Source organism: Calidris pugnax, unplaced genomic scaffold, assembly GCF_001431845.1.
Source record: "Calidris pugnax isolate Ruff unplaced genomic scaffold, ASM143184v1 scaffold196, whole genome shotgun sequence".
Classification (NCBI taxonomy): Eukaryota; Metazoa; Chordata; class Aves; order Charadriiformes; family Scolopacidae; genus Calidris; species Calidris pugnax.
In genome coordinates, this window is record NW_015091042.1 from 3222735 (window position 1) to 3237422 (window position 14688).

The 14688-nt window shown below is 43.0% G+C and overlaps 1 protein-coding gene across 1 annotated transcript in view; it reads left to right on the plus strand.

Moving 5' to 3' along the window:
* DUPD1 (dual specificity phosphatase and pro isomerase domain containing 1) overlaps positions 1-14688 on the plus strand; it is a 23270-nt gene that overhangs the window by 3751 nt on the left and 4831 nt on the right. Inside the window, exons 2-3 of the mRNA XM_014956354.1 lie at positions 4425-4639; positions 13581-13801. Of these exons, the coding sequence (XP_014811840.1) occupies positions 4464-4639; positions 13581-13801 (397 nt within the window). The 5' untranslated portion in view covers positions 4425-4463. The remainder of the gene's footprint in view (positions 1-4424; positions 4640-13580; positions 13802-14688) is intronic.

A 14688-nucleotide genomic window follows, 5' to 3' on the forward strand; every position in this document is an offset into this window, starting at 1 on the left:
TTTTTAAAAAAAAAAAAAAAAAAAAGAAAAATCTCTACAGCTGACTTGGATCTTAACTCCCAGGCATAAATCTTGCCAAATTGTTTGCATCTTTATACACAGCACTAAAGCTTGCACAGCACGTTGAGCCAAAAATACTAAGCAGCCTAGTATTCTGTTATGCAGATAATGACTTAGGGCTTTCGGTCTCAAAGTACTCAGAAACTTCCACCACATCTGGAAAACCAGCACTAGAAACGTACACGCCAGCACCAAAGCTCTGACGTTCACCTCTAGAAATGAACCTCAACTTCCCGCCCCACCATCTGTGAGATTACCAAACTGTAGGGCTCATGACTGATGTTTCCAAAAGCATTAGTTAACCCCCAACAAATTTTGGGGTAGAGGAGGCACATGTCCTCCAGTTGAACAAATTCAAAAATGAGCCACTATGGTCAGTGACTTCCCAGGGCTTTCCTAGAAATTTTGTCTAAATTTGAGTAGTTCAAGGCACCCAGCACAAGGTGCAGAAAGGAAATCTTTCACTGCCATATTACTGCTCCAGCCACTAGACTGTGTTCCCTCTCTGAATTAAAAGCAGATAGACTGGCAGATTTCCCTTTTTTCCCCCCCTCCTTGCACTTTCTTTCCTCCCTCCCTGTTTTGTTAAAAATAAAATAAAAAAGCTAAAGAGCTCCATAAGCAATTCCATTTGGCAGCTGTAGAGTGGATAGTGAACATAAAGAAGAGATTCCTTTGCTCTGCCTAATGCATGCTGCTTATCCAAATTAGCCACACAATTACTTCTATCAATGCAAAAGTAGTTTAATGTTTTTTTTTCTAGTGCACAGCACTTGAGAACGACTTAAAATGCAGTGTAATTTGCCACAGTGTATGTCCTGAAGTGGCTCGCTAATGAAAAGAGGATTAACTCTCCATTATTCTGAATTACCATTTTGTGAAATCACTAACAATATTTTCATTTATATACATATAACCCAAGGGGGAGAAATATTCCAGCCATCCAAGTGATTAACAAATAAAATTCATTAGATAACATGCACTTTGGTCTTATTTATTAAGAGAAAGATTAGGGTATAAAAATGCAGATGACTGAATTTTTTATCATCCTTGTTCGATAATACACTTCAGTCCATGACAGCATAATTGGTGAGCGCTGGCAGCTCCACGTTACAGTCACAGGCTGGATTGAGAAGCAGAACCCGCAGGATGCCGGGCTCGGCAGATGAAATCCCGCAGGTTTGAGCATCGTACCCAAGTCCTGCTGAGCTGGACCCAGCGCTGGGGTGCTGACCAGCCCTGGCCTCACACAGCGCAGCAGGGAGCAGGAGGAACCATGGCTTGGGCACAGGAGAAGAGGGGGACAAGCCACACATTGTCCTGCCTCCTGGAAGGGAACTGCTCACCCCAGTGCAGGGCTACTATGTTCCTCGCTACGCCCCGAAGCTGGGCTCAAACCTTCCTGCCAAGGAGAACCTCTCTGGGACAGTTCCCTCTTCTCATCATCCCTCCCCCGTAAAATGAGAAAGGCTGTCCCTGTGCTGGAGCAGCACTTCCAGGAGCAAGGAGGACTCACAGTCCCTTACGCAAAGCACACAAGGACCATCCCAACTCCAGGGAGCTTTCACATCCAAGGTCGTGTGTCCCCAGCACAGCGTGATGCCGTGAAGCGACTGCCAAGCTGGTACAGGAGAGCTGCGCTGGTACATCACCCAGCCTGCACTAATTAGTTTGTAAGGCAAAGCATTTTAGCCCAAACGAAGCACTGCAAGGGGTGGGACACTGCTCCAACGAGCCTGCACAGGGGTAACTCTGCAATCTGCCTGCTGTCCCACTGCGCGGGGCGAACACCCTGAAAGGGACCATCTCCCCTCCCTAGAGGGCTGCAGAAGAAATCTGAGCTTTCCCTGCTTGGGCTTGTGCTAGATAGTCATCCTTATACAGACAAGCAGTCATCCTTATATCCACAACCACTAAGAAATACCACCTCCCAAAAAAATAATCTGGTCCACTTGAAATAAATCAATCAATCAATCAAAGAGGGCAGGCCTAGAGAACACTCTTCCCTCAGCTCCATTTGGGATACACAGAGCAGTCAGTACGAGATAAGGTTAGACATCTTTGGTTCCAGGAAAGACACAACCTTTTCCATCTCTTTCCCCACAACCAAATGCTCCATTGGCAATTAATTCCAGAGCTCAAGTAGCAAGGCAACCCCTTTTTCCCCCCTTTCCCCTCCCTTCCTAGTTAAACTCTGTTAGTTCTTACTTAATCTAGAGTCAAATCTGAAAAACATATTTTACTAGAGGAATTTCAACTGATGCTTTCCTGTGCTTTCTAATTCAATTTAAAAATCCCTGCAGCAGATAACATTGGCAAGGCATAAAAGAACATAGCTCACTTGAAAGCTCAGGGAGCATATGGCTTCCCAGGACAGACAGAAACAAGTCTTTCTCAGCAGAGGTCTAACTTTCAGAGTGCTAACCAAGCTTCAAACTGAGACGGTGTCGCAGCACCACAAACCGTCATTTGCAGATGTAATTGCCCTGTTTTGAGGTCTGCAGCCTACAAGCAGGACTATTGGTGCAACAAATCAATGCGCTGTGGCCACCGAGAGTGATTACTGTTTACATTGCTTTCTCCTCTTCCCTTGCTTCCTCCCCTCCCACCTTAGAGAGACGTGAATAAAAGCAAAGTCAGTTCTTCAGCATCAAGGCACCAGGCTCTCAGTTGAGATAATTCCTTACTAGACAAACAGCAGTTCTTATCAAGTTTTAGATAACAGCCTGTTCTCTCCCAAAGCCAGACTGTGTTAGATTTGTATCTCTGACAATCTAACATTATCTACGCTGTTGAGTCTGCATATAGAATTAGCATAATTCTGGCACGGGAAGGAAAAAAGCTCTCCCGGGGAATGGCTACTGGGGGCACAGAGATGGGACTTGGTGCTGCTCAGAGGCACACAAGACCCAGCACAAGGTAAATTTGCTAGAAGCCGGAAATCTCAGAGCCCTTTACAAATCTCAGCAGAAGACCACTTAGCTAAACATCATCATCATGTTTTAGGAAGTTTGGCTGGAAGATAGATCCCCTTGCCAGTGAAAGCAAGCCAATTCTTGAACAAAGGTGTACACATGCCAAACAAAAACTGACTCCATAATCTTGCCTAGCTTTGGAGTAGGAAAACAGGAATCATTTTGCTTTTTCAAGTTTTGTGGAGAAACAGAACATGACAGGCACAAAAGAGCCCAAACCGAGGAAACAAACCCCATGGGTACACGGGATGTCAGTGAAAAATGGTCATCCTGCTTACAGGAGAGCTCTACAACAGCTGCACGAAGGCACTAGCCAGATTTCTGTAATTAAAAGGACACAAACGTCACCAGTGGCCAACACAAAAAATAATTGTGGCAGTCACTACAGGATTTGTTGCCTCAAGAAAGGTGGATTTCTGGCAGGCTGTATTCACACACCTTGTGAGATCAAGCCCAACTCCATCCCTCCTTTTTACAAGTCTCCCGCAGAACTGCAAGGTTCAACTTCTCCCTTCAAGGGGATGAGAGACCAGAGCAACCGCTGCCCTGAGACATGAGGCAGTCCAGTGGGAGAAACAAGAGACCCAAGAGGGAGATGGGGCAGACAAAGTCTGCAGCAGAAGGCTGGCAATGTGGAAAAAAGGAAACCTGTTTCAGAGGATGAGAGGGGAAGATGGTTAAGGGACAACTGGCAACGGGGTAAATAGGAGGTCAGGCATGTAGCCAGCCCCAAATTCTAGTTCCTAGAGGTTTGCTGTAGCCCAAAGATCAGCTGCATGAGCAGCTTCCTGCTGACAACTTGGAAAATAATATGTGCTTTGCCTTCAGAAATTTACAAATCCATAGAAGAAAACCAAAGAAGACATTACAACATCAATGTCCCACACATGTTCTGTGTGCAGGGCTGCACTAAGGTTTTGAAAGAGTAGAGCAGGCACACTCAGCATTCACCTGAACACATTTAATCTCCCTGCATTGCTGAAAATCACGAAAGGAGAAGACTTTAGGAGATTCACAATCAATAATAAAGTAACATCTTAAGTTTCCCCCACTCCGTTCCCCTGGCTGCTCTAGATCCCAGCTGCTAGACCTACAAATTCCTACCAGTGGGTCTTCCAGGAAACAAATTTCCAGTGGAGACTGAACTCCAGCAATCACAAACCTTTGGCTTTCACTCATTGCTGGTGAGCTCGTCCAACAAAGTATCCCTTGCCCAGTTCAAGCGAGACAGAAACCCAGGTGCAAGTCTGTGCCTGCCACAGAGCAGGTACATCCATCTCAGACTGTGCCCAGCCCAATCACAGCTGGCCAGAGCTGCTCCCAATGTCCCACAACTGGAGCAGAACTTGCTGGCTTTGTTCTTAACGTTCTATTTGGGTTGCATTCCAGTTGCTGGCACATCCCGAGTGCACCTACTACACGGACAAGATGTCATCAGCAGGTTTGAACACCGGGAAGAAAAACGCATGCACAGCAATCAAAGTAGATCCTGATGAAGAATACTGTACCCCAGGTGCCTTTGAACTGGAGCGACTCTTCTGGAAAGGATGCCCAAAGTACACTCATGTCAATGAAGTCTGGCCCAACCTCTACATAGGAGATGAGTAAGTCTACATAGTACCTCTCTACACAGCGGATGAGTAAGGGTACATGGTACGTCTCTCCTACATAGGAGATGACTAAGCTGTACCAAGTACAAGGTGTTTCTCTCCTCCTCCTCCCCATTTATCGGTGTTTAGTGGTGATGCTGTGATTTGCTGAGCAACTGACAGATGCCAGAGTTCAACCAAGCAATGGGAGCCTGGCATGGCCCTTACAGATAGAGGGACACAGTGCTGCTGGCTGTGTGGCAGGGTCTGCTGCTAAAGACCAAATAACAGGAGCAGTCGTGGCACCAGTGTAGGCTGCAGAGGCCGAAGCTAGTCATGTTCTATTTTTAAATGTCTCATTTCAAGGAGTAACTTGTCATTGATCTCTGAGTAAAAGTCCTGCCACAGTTACACTGAGAGCAGGGCATGGCCGAGACATGTTGGACCACAGCTTAGGTTGGCTTACACCTAAAATGTAATTCTTGAAAAGTGACTGAAGAGACAGCTCAACCCGCAGTGGTATTTCCGCATTTCCAAGCCTGTGCTTGTGTACATGTACTCCACATTTCCAAATTGCTCAAGAGATTAAAACAAACAGAACCCTGTGGAAGGCAGAGCTGCAGAGATGTGTCTCACTGATCAGACCAAGTGTGATTTGGAAAAAAAACAAACCCACAAAACAGACTGAGCTCTGCTGAGCACAGGACTAAGCTAGAAACAGCCTATTCTGACAAGCAGAGATGACTGCTGCAGCAGGGAGACGTGCCATCAGAAAATCCCCCAGCCCAACCCATCAGCAGAGCAAGAGAACTTTTCTTACCCCTTAGGCATTATTGGTCCCCTTCCCATTTTCCTCTACACCCTGCGCTAACATGACATTTATTTTACATGATCACTGTAAGGCACAGGCAGGAGCCCCACTGGCTCCAAAGTTCTCAATAATTTTTTTAAAAGGTCCTAAAATTCATCTGTTGCCAGCTTATAAAAGAGGAAAGATATACAGCTTTGAAAGTTACAAGACTCTAATATCATCGACCAATTACTTCTGTGGCGCCAGAGGCAACAGAAAGACACACAAGAGTTCTGGGCTTTAACCAAGCTGGGGCTCCCAATTTTAGAGACAGAAAAAAAATTATATATATTTTAAGCCGTGGGAAAAGCCTGGCCAAATGACTTTGGAACAAAGGAAAAGGGAGTTGAGTTGTCCTCTTCCTGTCCTACCCTGCACCTCTTGTTAGATATTTCCAACTCTAGGTCTAGGGTAAAGAACGGCCTCTTCTGGCATTTATTTCCTATGTCCTTGTTCAGAAACACGAGCAGAATTATTCTGAATGAAGCTGCCATAATAATTTCCCTCTTATCTCTGTGACAAAGCTGCTCTATTAGTAAGGGGATCTGATGAGACAACAGCCCTATGGACAAGCAGCCTCTAAGACCAGGGCACCAGCCACTGGATCTTCCCTGTAACGGTTCCTGAAGCAGAGGCTTGGTACACCTGCAATTTAACAAATGCCAGGAGGTGTGACTCGGAACACAATACACACCTGCACTTAGTACAAACTGACCAGCAAACAGAAAAACAAGCTTCTTGAGAGGTACCTGGAGCTACACCCACTTACACTGGGCAGTGTATTTCTGCAGGGGACCAGCCTTAAGTCAGGAGAAAAAGCAATGGTGCTTCAAGGGGAAAGAAGTCCCCCTCATGACTGGGATAAAAGAATGAGAAAGCCAAGGGAGAGGGGAAAAGGAAGTGAGGACTAGGTGGGGGGTGAACAGAAGTAAAACTTCTCCAGAAATCAGAGCTCCCTGAAAGAGAATGACTATTGTCAGCCAGGTAAGGGCAAACCTGACATCCAGTTGCAGAAAATCTGAGATGAGAACTGGTCTGCAGGCAAGACGCAGCTTTCATTACCAGAACTAAAATTCTATTTGAAGCAGGCAAAGTCCAGGGACCTCTCTATCCTTCCTTGGCCAGTTCCACATCTTATTTCTGACCAACAGCTTCCCCCTTCAGAGTGGCAGAGTTTTTTGTATTGTTTTATTTTAGGATCTTGCTGTAACACTGGTCGCCAAAGAGCTGCCATGGAGACGTGAACAGATGTTGGGTGTGTTTGCATCCTTAGCCATGCTAAATTAAGGTTGATCTTGAAAGAATTTAGTGGAGCTCATCAACAAAATCAAGTGAACACACACATGCAGAGTTTATCTTCAGAGCCTCCACATCTGTGCTTCATTCCTGCCTCCTGCATTTACAAGGTTAACAGGACTTGTGACTGCTTATGGAAATGCTAATTAATTACCCTGACTACGTAACCACATCTTCCTTCTAATGCAATACAGGCTATCAAGGAGCCCTGTGAGGCCACTCAATCCTTTTGTTACAAGGCTTTGCTGCAGATGTTGCCCAGAGGCAATGAAATCTCCATGAGCCTGTCAGGCCCAGAATAATCAAAGCCTCAAAATATAACATGCTGTGTTCAGCTCCAATTGAAATTTTCCTCCAGCAAGTTCCAAGGACTTTTAAAGACCAGACACTGGAACTTGTAGGAGACAGCCCAGTGATAGGAATAAAACACGCTTTGCCAAGATTTTGATTCATCTGCTACCAGGATTAGTGCTCGCATGTATCCTCCTCACATCCAGAAGCCTTCTAAAGGGACAGAAAGCAGCTTTGTCTTGCTCCTTGCTGTCACTGGTCACCAGGTTACCTGCATGGGCAGTTTTACTGGCTAATCCCAAGCCTGCCTGGTTCACTGCAGTCACCTGGAAAACCTGTCAATTATGCAGCTTGTAGTTTTCTTCTTGCAGCTGTTCAGTGATCACCCTATTACCTGAAATTCCACATTCCTGAATTTCTAAGAATATTTTAGCTGAAGACAAAGGCCTCCCAAGACTTTGTTTTCCCCTCAACCATCCTCTAGCTCTCATTAGGATTTAAGCCTTGATCACAATTTCAGGTGTTTCTGTGTTCTGAAACTATTCCCAGAGGAAAAAAAAGTATTCTGGAGTCTAATTCCTTACAGGTTAAAAAGTGTTCTGGATCTGTGCAGGTGAACTGAGCTTGCACTTCAAGAAAGCTAAACTCTGTGCTTGTGCCAGCAGAGCTCCAGGGCTTACGGTCTCGAGAACTAACACGGGTAAGCTTCAACAAGACACATGAGTAACTCAAATCTAGATTGGAGTATATGATAATTAAAACACATAATTAAACTTTAAACATATGCTTAACTAAACGTCATTCTCTCCTCTTCCCTTTCTCCAGAAAAACAATACAGTGGCTTTTTCCAAGTGACTAAGTAGAGAGACTATATAAACTGATCTAGAAGAAAAGAGATGGGACTCATTCAGGGTAGCAAATAGTTACCTCCCACTGTTTAGCTTTATGAACTCGTAGGATCTACACCAGTATTAATCATCCAAAAATAGGAGCGTATGCAGATTTAGATTATAACGACACTCTTGAGGACATAGTTTCAACTCTGTTAGTATGAGAATCTGCCAATTGTAACAGCAGTTTAACAATCCAGAAAATCAGATCTGTAGCACTGGACCATAAACCTCAAAGCAGCAACGGCTTCCAAGACAAGTAACTCTCCCCCACACACCACCTCTGTCTACAGGCGATTTCTAACACTTGGTGAGTGACTGAAGTCACGACCAGGAACTCACCAACTACATTACGTGTTTAATGCCTTTGCTGAACAAAAAGGAGAGAGGTTATTTCCTGTATCTAGATTGTATCACAAAAACAACATTCACCATTTTGGGCTGGAAAAAAATGGACTACTAAATCTTTTTCTACCATACGTTATGAAGATCCTGTTCTGTATTTTCAGTGGTACCTAAAAATTCTTCTAATTCACACTGAGCAGGAGTTATCCATAGAAATGGAGCAAGACCTCAGAAGGAAAAGGCGATACAATGCTATGCTATCTCTAGATTCCCTCAGTACTGGAGTTACCAAAGGAAATTGGGTCAATATTATTGGAAATTCTCAACATCACTCCTCAGGAGGGAGAACTGCCAGATTTTCTTAGGAAAGTGTCAGTATTGCCTATATTCAGGGAGCTTCTTTCTGACACTGACCATCTGGTAAATTATCATCCTGCATCAAGCTTTCCTTCTGCATTTAAGAAAATGGAAAACTTAGAGAGAGACTATTCCTCTTCCAGTAACGTGTTGCCTCAGATTCCCTTGTGTTTTGTCCATCTGGGTCACATCAAGAAGGCAGAGTTTGCTGCAGCACTTGCTTTTAATCCTATGAATCTTAGCTTTAAAACTGACAGCAGGCATACTTGAAGTCCTGGACTTGCCCTTGCACAACCTGAGAGGCATAAATAGTCTTTTGGGAACCATCTGAAAATGGAAGACATTTTTGTTTGGGTCAGTTCTTCTTGGCAATAGTCTGTTATTATCAATATATCCCATGTGAAAGTTATTTGAAGTCCAATTTTCACCATTTAGGTGGCATTCCCGTACCAAAGTACTCCCCCTTGCCTCAGAACTTTAAAAACATGTTTATGAGTCCATCTGTCCTACAGTAAATGCGAGGTCTGATTCAGCAAAGTGCTGAGCTTTAGCTTAAAGTGCTTTGCTATAGAGAGAAGGACTTCTGGGTATGCTTAACTTTTAGCATATGTTTATATGCTCTGAACTGAAGAGCTGATGAGGTTTTACACGGGACCAATCTGCCCGGTTCATCTCTTACTAAACTGAATTATACTGAAATTTTCACTGTTATCTCCCAGTGCCACACTTCACCTTCTCTGCACAGGAACACATTCAAGGCAGACACTGGAGACCACAGCTGCACTGTGTAAGAGGAAATCAAGTGCTAATAGCACAGATGGTGGAGATACACAAAATGAAAACAATTGCAAGAGCAGTCAAATGCTTATGGCTTCACCTACACTGACATTTGTAGCAAACTATTCTTTACAATGGCTACTTAAACCTCAACCATAATCACAAAAATGGAAATATTAGTTGCAATTTATTAGGAAAGAGCAGCAACCAAAGAGGGAAAAAGGAACTACTAAACTCTGGTAGTGAGCCAATTGCAAGGGAAAAAAAAAGCTGTGCCATTTCTAGCTGAAACTAAATTAGAAATAGAGTTATAAATCCTCCAATAAGGTGCATGATTCATATACCCCTGAATGATCCTATGCTATTAGTCACCTCAACCAATCAGATATTTGCAGGTGTTTATGCTTGATTTATTCCTTCCTTTCATCTAAAGTACTGATACCTCAGGCATGGTAAAAACTGCAAGGAAGACCAAAAGCATTCCCCCTTGGGACATAACCAGGAGTATTATGAATGACAAAACACCCCCAAAATAGGCTCTGATTAAAGTAAAGAGATAATGAGGGATGCTTCCATAATGGCATCCACACTACAGATTCAGCTGAGGTTGGAAAGTGAGCTAGTCCATCACAGCAAGCCAGAGCTCACCGATGGCTAAAGCCTCACCAAGGGGCACAGTTACATTTCCACTTACAGGCATATGGTCCCCCTACACGAGGGCTCAACGGCTTGTTTCCTGCTCTCTGTTAACTGGCAACCAACCTGCTGCCGACCCAGCGTGACCCCAAGTTTAACAGCCTGGATTACAGCAGCCTCCCAGTCTCAGCACAGGCCATCCCCGCCCAACAGTATTTATGATCAATGGGCAAGGTAGAAAACTGACAGGAGTGAAAAACCAGCCAAAGTCAGGTCAGTATGAGAAGCGGTGGTCCAGCCAGGCTGTCTGCCTAGCTTTCTGGGAAGGGCTTTTACAAGGAAAAAAGAAACAAAAACACAAAAACCCAAGGGAAGTTTTTGAAAGAATAGCAGAGAGATCTTTTACGAAAACATAATTATCAAGTGTAAGACTGGGGGGACGGAGAAAAAGGAGAAAGCGCATAAATGCTTCCTAATCTCCATATCAAGTTTGAAACCAAACACTCTTGGTTATTGTATTGGGCAAGGTTACATTCAGCCCAAAAGGATATTGCTGAATCAGTTTACACATCAAGTGTAATTAAAAAGCAGATTAACATTTTCAAACCAGCCTATCCCAAGCATTGAGGAAAACAGTACAAATTCTTCAGTGCCAAAACCAGTGGAGTAGCTAACCCTCTAAGTATTTCCTTGGTACACTTACAATTTACTTTAGAAATAAGATATTTCACAGAATATGATTTAGTTACATCTGAGCATTTACGGAGCTTTTTACAACAGCATTCAAGGTTGATCCATTGCCACTTCTCATTCCCTTTCCAGCCCAAGCCATGGGAAACACAGTGAGCTAACACAGTAAAAATGTGCATATTCCCACACTCCAACAGGCCGAGGGCCAGACAACGCTAATGCAAATTGTGATGCAAAATGAACACCTAACTGTCTTGCCTTTAATTGATTAAATAAAAAGGAGGAGGATTAATTCCATCCTGGGCCCCAAATTCACAGTATGCAGCTACGGGCAAGACTGGGAGATAGAGAGGGAAGTTCCCAGGAGCTTGGCCAGACTGAGCTGATGGCTTATGCAGTTTGTGAAAGAGAGTATTCCTTCTTTCTGAATACCCATTGAAACTCTGGGGCCACTGAGCACTTGAAAATGAGATCCTGAGACACAGAACAAGACTGTAAGTGCAACCATCAGAAACAAATGCATTAGATGCACCCACTGTGTCAAAAGGCAATCTCCTGAGAATCTAATCAAGGAAACAGGAAAATTAGATTTCAGATGAATGTAAGTGTCAAATGTTAATGATTGTAACGTGACCTATTGTTTGACATTGTCCTTGCTCGGAACAACTTCATCATTTAATTCAAATGCTATTTATTAGCCTGAGCAGTGCTTGCAGAAACCAAAGTTTAGCAGTATCTACAGTCCATCAAAAATCTTATTTTTCCACTGACCCCAACTACACCGCAGTCGTACTTGGTATTCTGCATGGAGGTCTCCACTTGTAGGGGTTCTAGCTGAGCACAGATCTCTGACCTGAAACCATCAGTCTTTCATGGTTTGTTGGATACATGCTTTGGGCCAAGTCCGGTGAATGGAAAACATATTTTCTCTATCCCCACACCAGGGAGGCAAAACAAAAGAAGCCTTAATTTGAAAACAGTATATATAGTTCACCTCAAGCGCATCAAAATCAACAGAAGTAATTATCCTCTGCACCTTTACTCTTCAGCAGGGATATTTAATCTGGTTTTTAAGTACTGGCCATCCTTATAGTTAGAACCCAGTGCCTTTGCTGGCAAAGTATGTAGAACGTATCCACCTGAAGAGAATCCTAAGGCACAAGTCTTCCAAAAGGAGGGCGAAAAAATCCCCTCTTTCTAGGTCAATTATTTTGCTACAAGAATACAAAGGGAAGCTCATAATATGAGCATTATTTAACCTGAGGTGAAGGTGGTGAGTCCCAGCACTAGCAGCAAGATGCTGCTGCTTCTCTGTCCTCCAGTCCCCTGAGCTTAGGCAGGCATCACCACACTAACTGGAGGTTTTATTCATTTTTTAAATCATCGCATAGGTGACTGATGACATTATTTCATAGTAAAAATGCCAGTAGTGTCGAGACATTATCACTCCTGACCAGAAAGGAACTTCTGCAGGGAGAATGGTCTACTCAGAACAGCCAATTAGCATGAGCTTAATTTAAATCAGAAAGAGCATAGGTGAGACCTTCAGTATCCATTTCCCAGTTAAATGCTCTAATCACTACATTCTTGGCTGCTCAAAGGGGGATTTTGACTTTGACAGCGGCTGGGAAGGTGGAGTCAACTTCAAGCTATTCTGAGCTGTCACCACTAGAATTATGAAACACAACAGGTAGCTCACCACAACGTCCTGTGTGACAACAGCTGCATTTACACATTGAAATGTTCAGGAAACATTCATGGAAAGAGGTACTTTTGGGTGGAAAAAGCTGTTTCACATCATGCACTAATTCATTTATGGCAGCAGTAGTTATGTGAAAATATATTAACAGAATAAAGCCTATGCAATTCTTTGTAAAGAGCTCAGTAGTCTTCCTAGGCACTAATGAAACTTGACAGCTTTTCCAGAACAAAAGTTTCCAAAATTAAAAGCTTTCTGTAATGGAACAAAAAAGTTCTTACATGTCTGTCCACAAATTGCACTTTTTGAGGAATTTCAGGCTGCTGGCAAGCACTTAAGAGTGAGTACTGGGCACACAAAAACCTAGGATTTCCTCTCCTTTCTGATTTCCCTTGTCTCAGGGAAGAAAGGACAAGAATAAATTAGAATATGAGGCTAAATATATGACTTTCAGCTTTCAATGAAGGCTACTATCCAATTTCCGTATCTAGTTCTTTTGGCTTTAGACCTTGTTTAATCAAACATTGTAGTAAAAGGAAACCTGGTTAGGAGTTGTGACCAGAGAAGGGTGATTTTTGAGAATTATTTTTATCTTTTAAAATAGAAATGGAGAAAAAACTCAGTAACTTCTTTTAGGGATAAAGAGCTGCTTTTTGCACCCCAGATGATTTTACTACTCGCATATCACTGACTCTTATTAGTTCTGCAATATCAATTGATGGGATAGAAGGGGAAAACAGCATTCATGGGTCCTATTTCAAGTTCTGCTACTGATGTGTTTTTATGACTTTAAATAATTCATTCTATTTCTTTCGGTATCTTAAGTTTCTTCTTGTATGAGATGGATAGAAACCAGTATTGCCTGCGTTACAAAGGTGCCAGGAAAAAGACATTCATTTTTAAGGTGCTCTAAGGAGCTGGGGAGAGATAGTTATGTACTCCAGAAGGACTGTCCACTCTGAATGACAGTATCTTAAGATCTCTACAATGGTAAATGATGCATTTTTTGAAGCATTATCAGTTTCGTTAATATTTAGAACATACCAAATCAGAGAGAATTTTTCTTCTGGCTTGCTGGCTGAGCAAGAAGCTTCTTCACTTACATGATGGTTCTCATTTTAACAGGAAAACTGCATTAGATCGCTACAGCCTTGAGAAGGCAGGCTTCACCCACATCCTCAACGCAGCCCACGGTCAGCGGAACGTGGACACAGGACCAGACTATTACCACGACATGAATGTGGAGTACCATGGAGTGGAAGCAGATGATCTCCCCACTTTCAAGCTCAGCCAGTTCTTTTATTCAGCTTCTAAATTCATTGATAATGCGCTTCAGGATGAAAGAAGTAAGGAGGGTGCTGAAAACGGTTAAACACAGTACAGTATTTGCTCCATCTGATTACAAGCATGGTTCCACGGCATTTAGCCTTGTAGGAATGAAATGGTTTAACCAACAATTGAAACTAGTAGCAGGGAACTAGTTTAAGAGAAGGTAGTCATGTAACTAGGACCTTTCTCACTACGGAGCTAGTACTGGCCCAAGAGCCCCTTTACAAGCACTTTGATAGAAGTCCACATCACAACTTGCATTAAGGTCTCCTGTCTGATAAAGGTTTTTTTGCTGTTGTTTTGACTCCTCCATAAACACGTCAGAGACAATTGGACACTGTATCGGTTCCATGAATTAGCTGTTCTTTTCCTCAAATTAGTCCCTATTAAGAAAGGTTTAATGAATATTGGTTGCATAATGGTGGGACTGGAACTTGAGTGCTCTGCAGAGATTCCAGGCTGTCACTCCACAGCTTCATGCTCTGCAGCATTAGACTCACTCTACAAGTAAAAAACCCACCTTCCTACCTGGCCATCAGATCTACCCCAAGCTGTAACAGATTTCTCTCTCTGCCATCTTCCAAGCAGCAGGAGACCGAAACAACTCCGACAGCAGAGATCTAGAAACATTTCATTAAAGCCTTTGTAATTTCTCAGCTTGATTACTACAATTCATTATTTGCCTACCTCCAGCCGTGTTCTATCAGAAAGCTTTACACTGATGTGAAGTGCTACAGCTTAGGCCTCACACTGGCTTTCAATATTACTCTTTATTACTCCTACTCCCCCCACCCCCCATATGCCTCTTTTTTTTTTTTTTTTTTTTTTTTTTTTTTAATCTAAAAAAAAAAAAAAAAAAAAAAAAAAAAAAAAAAAAAAAAGTTCTAGGAAAAATATTAAACCC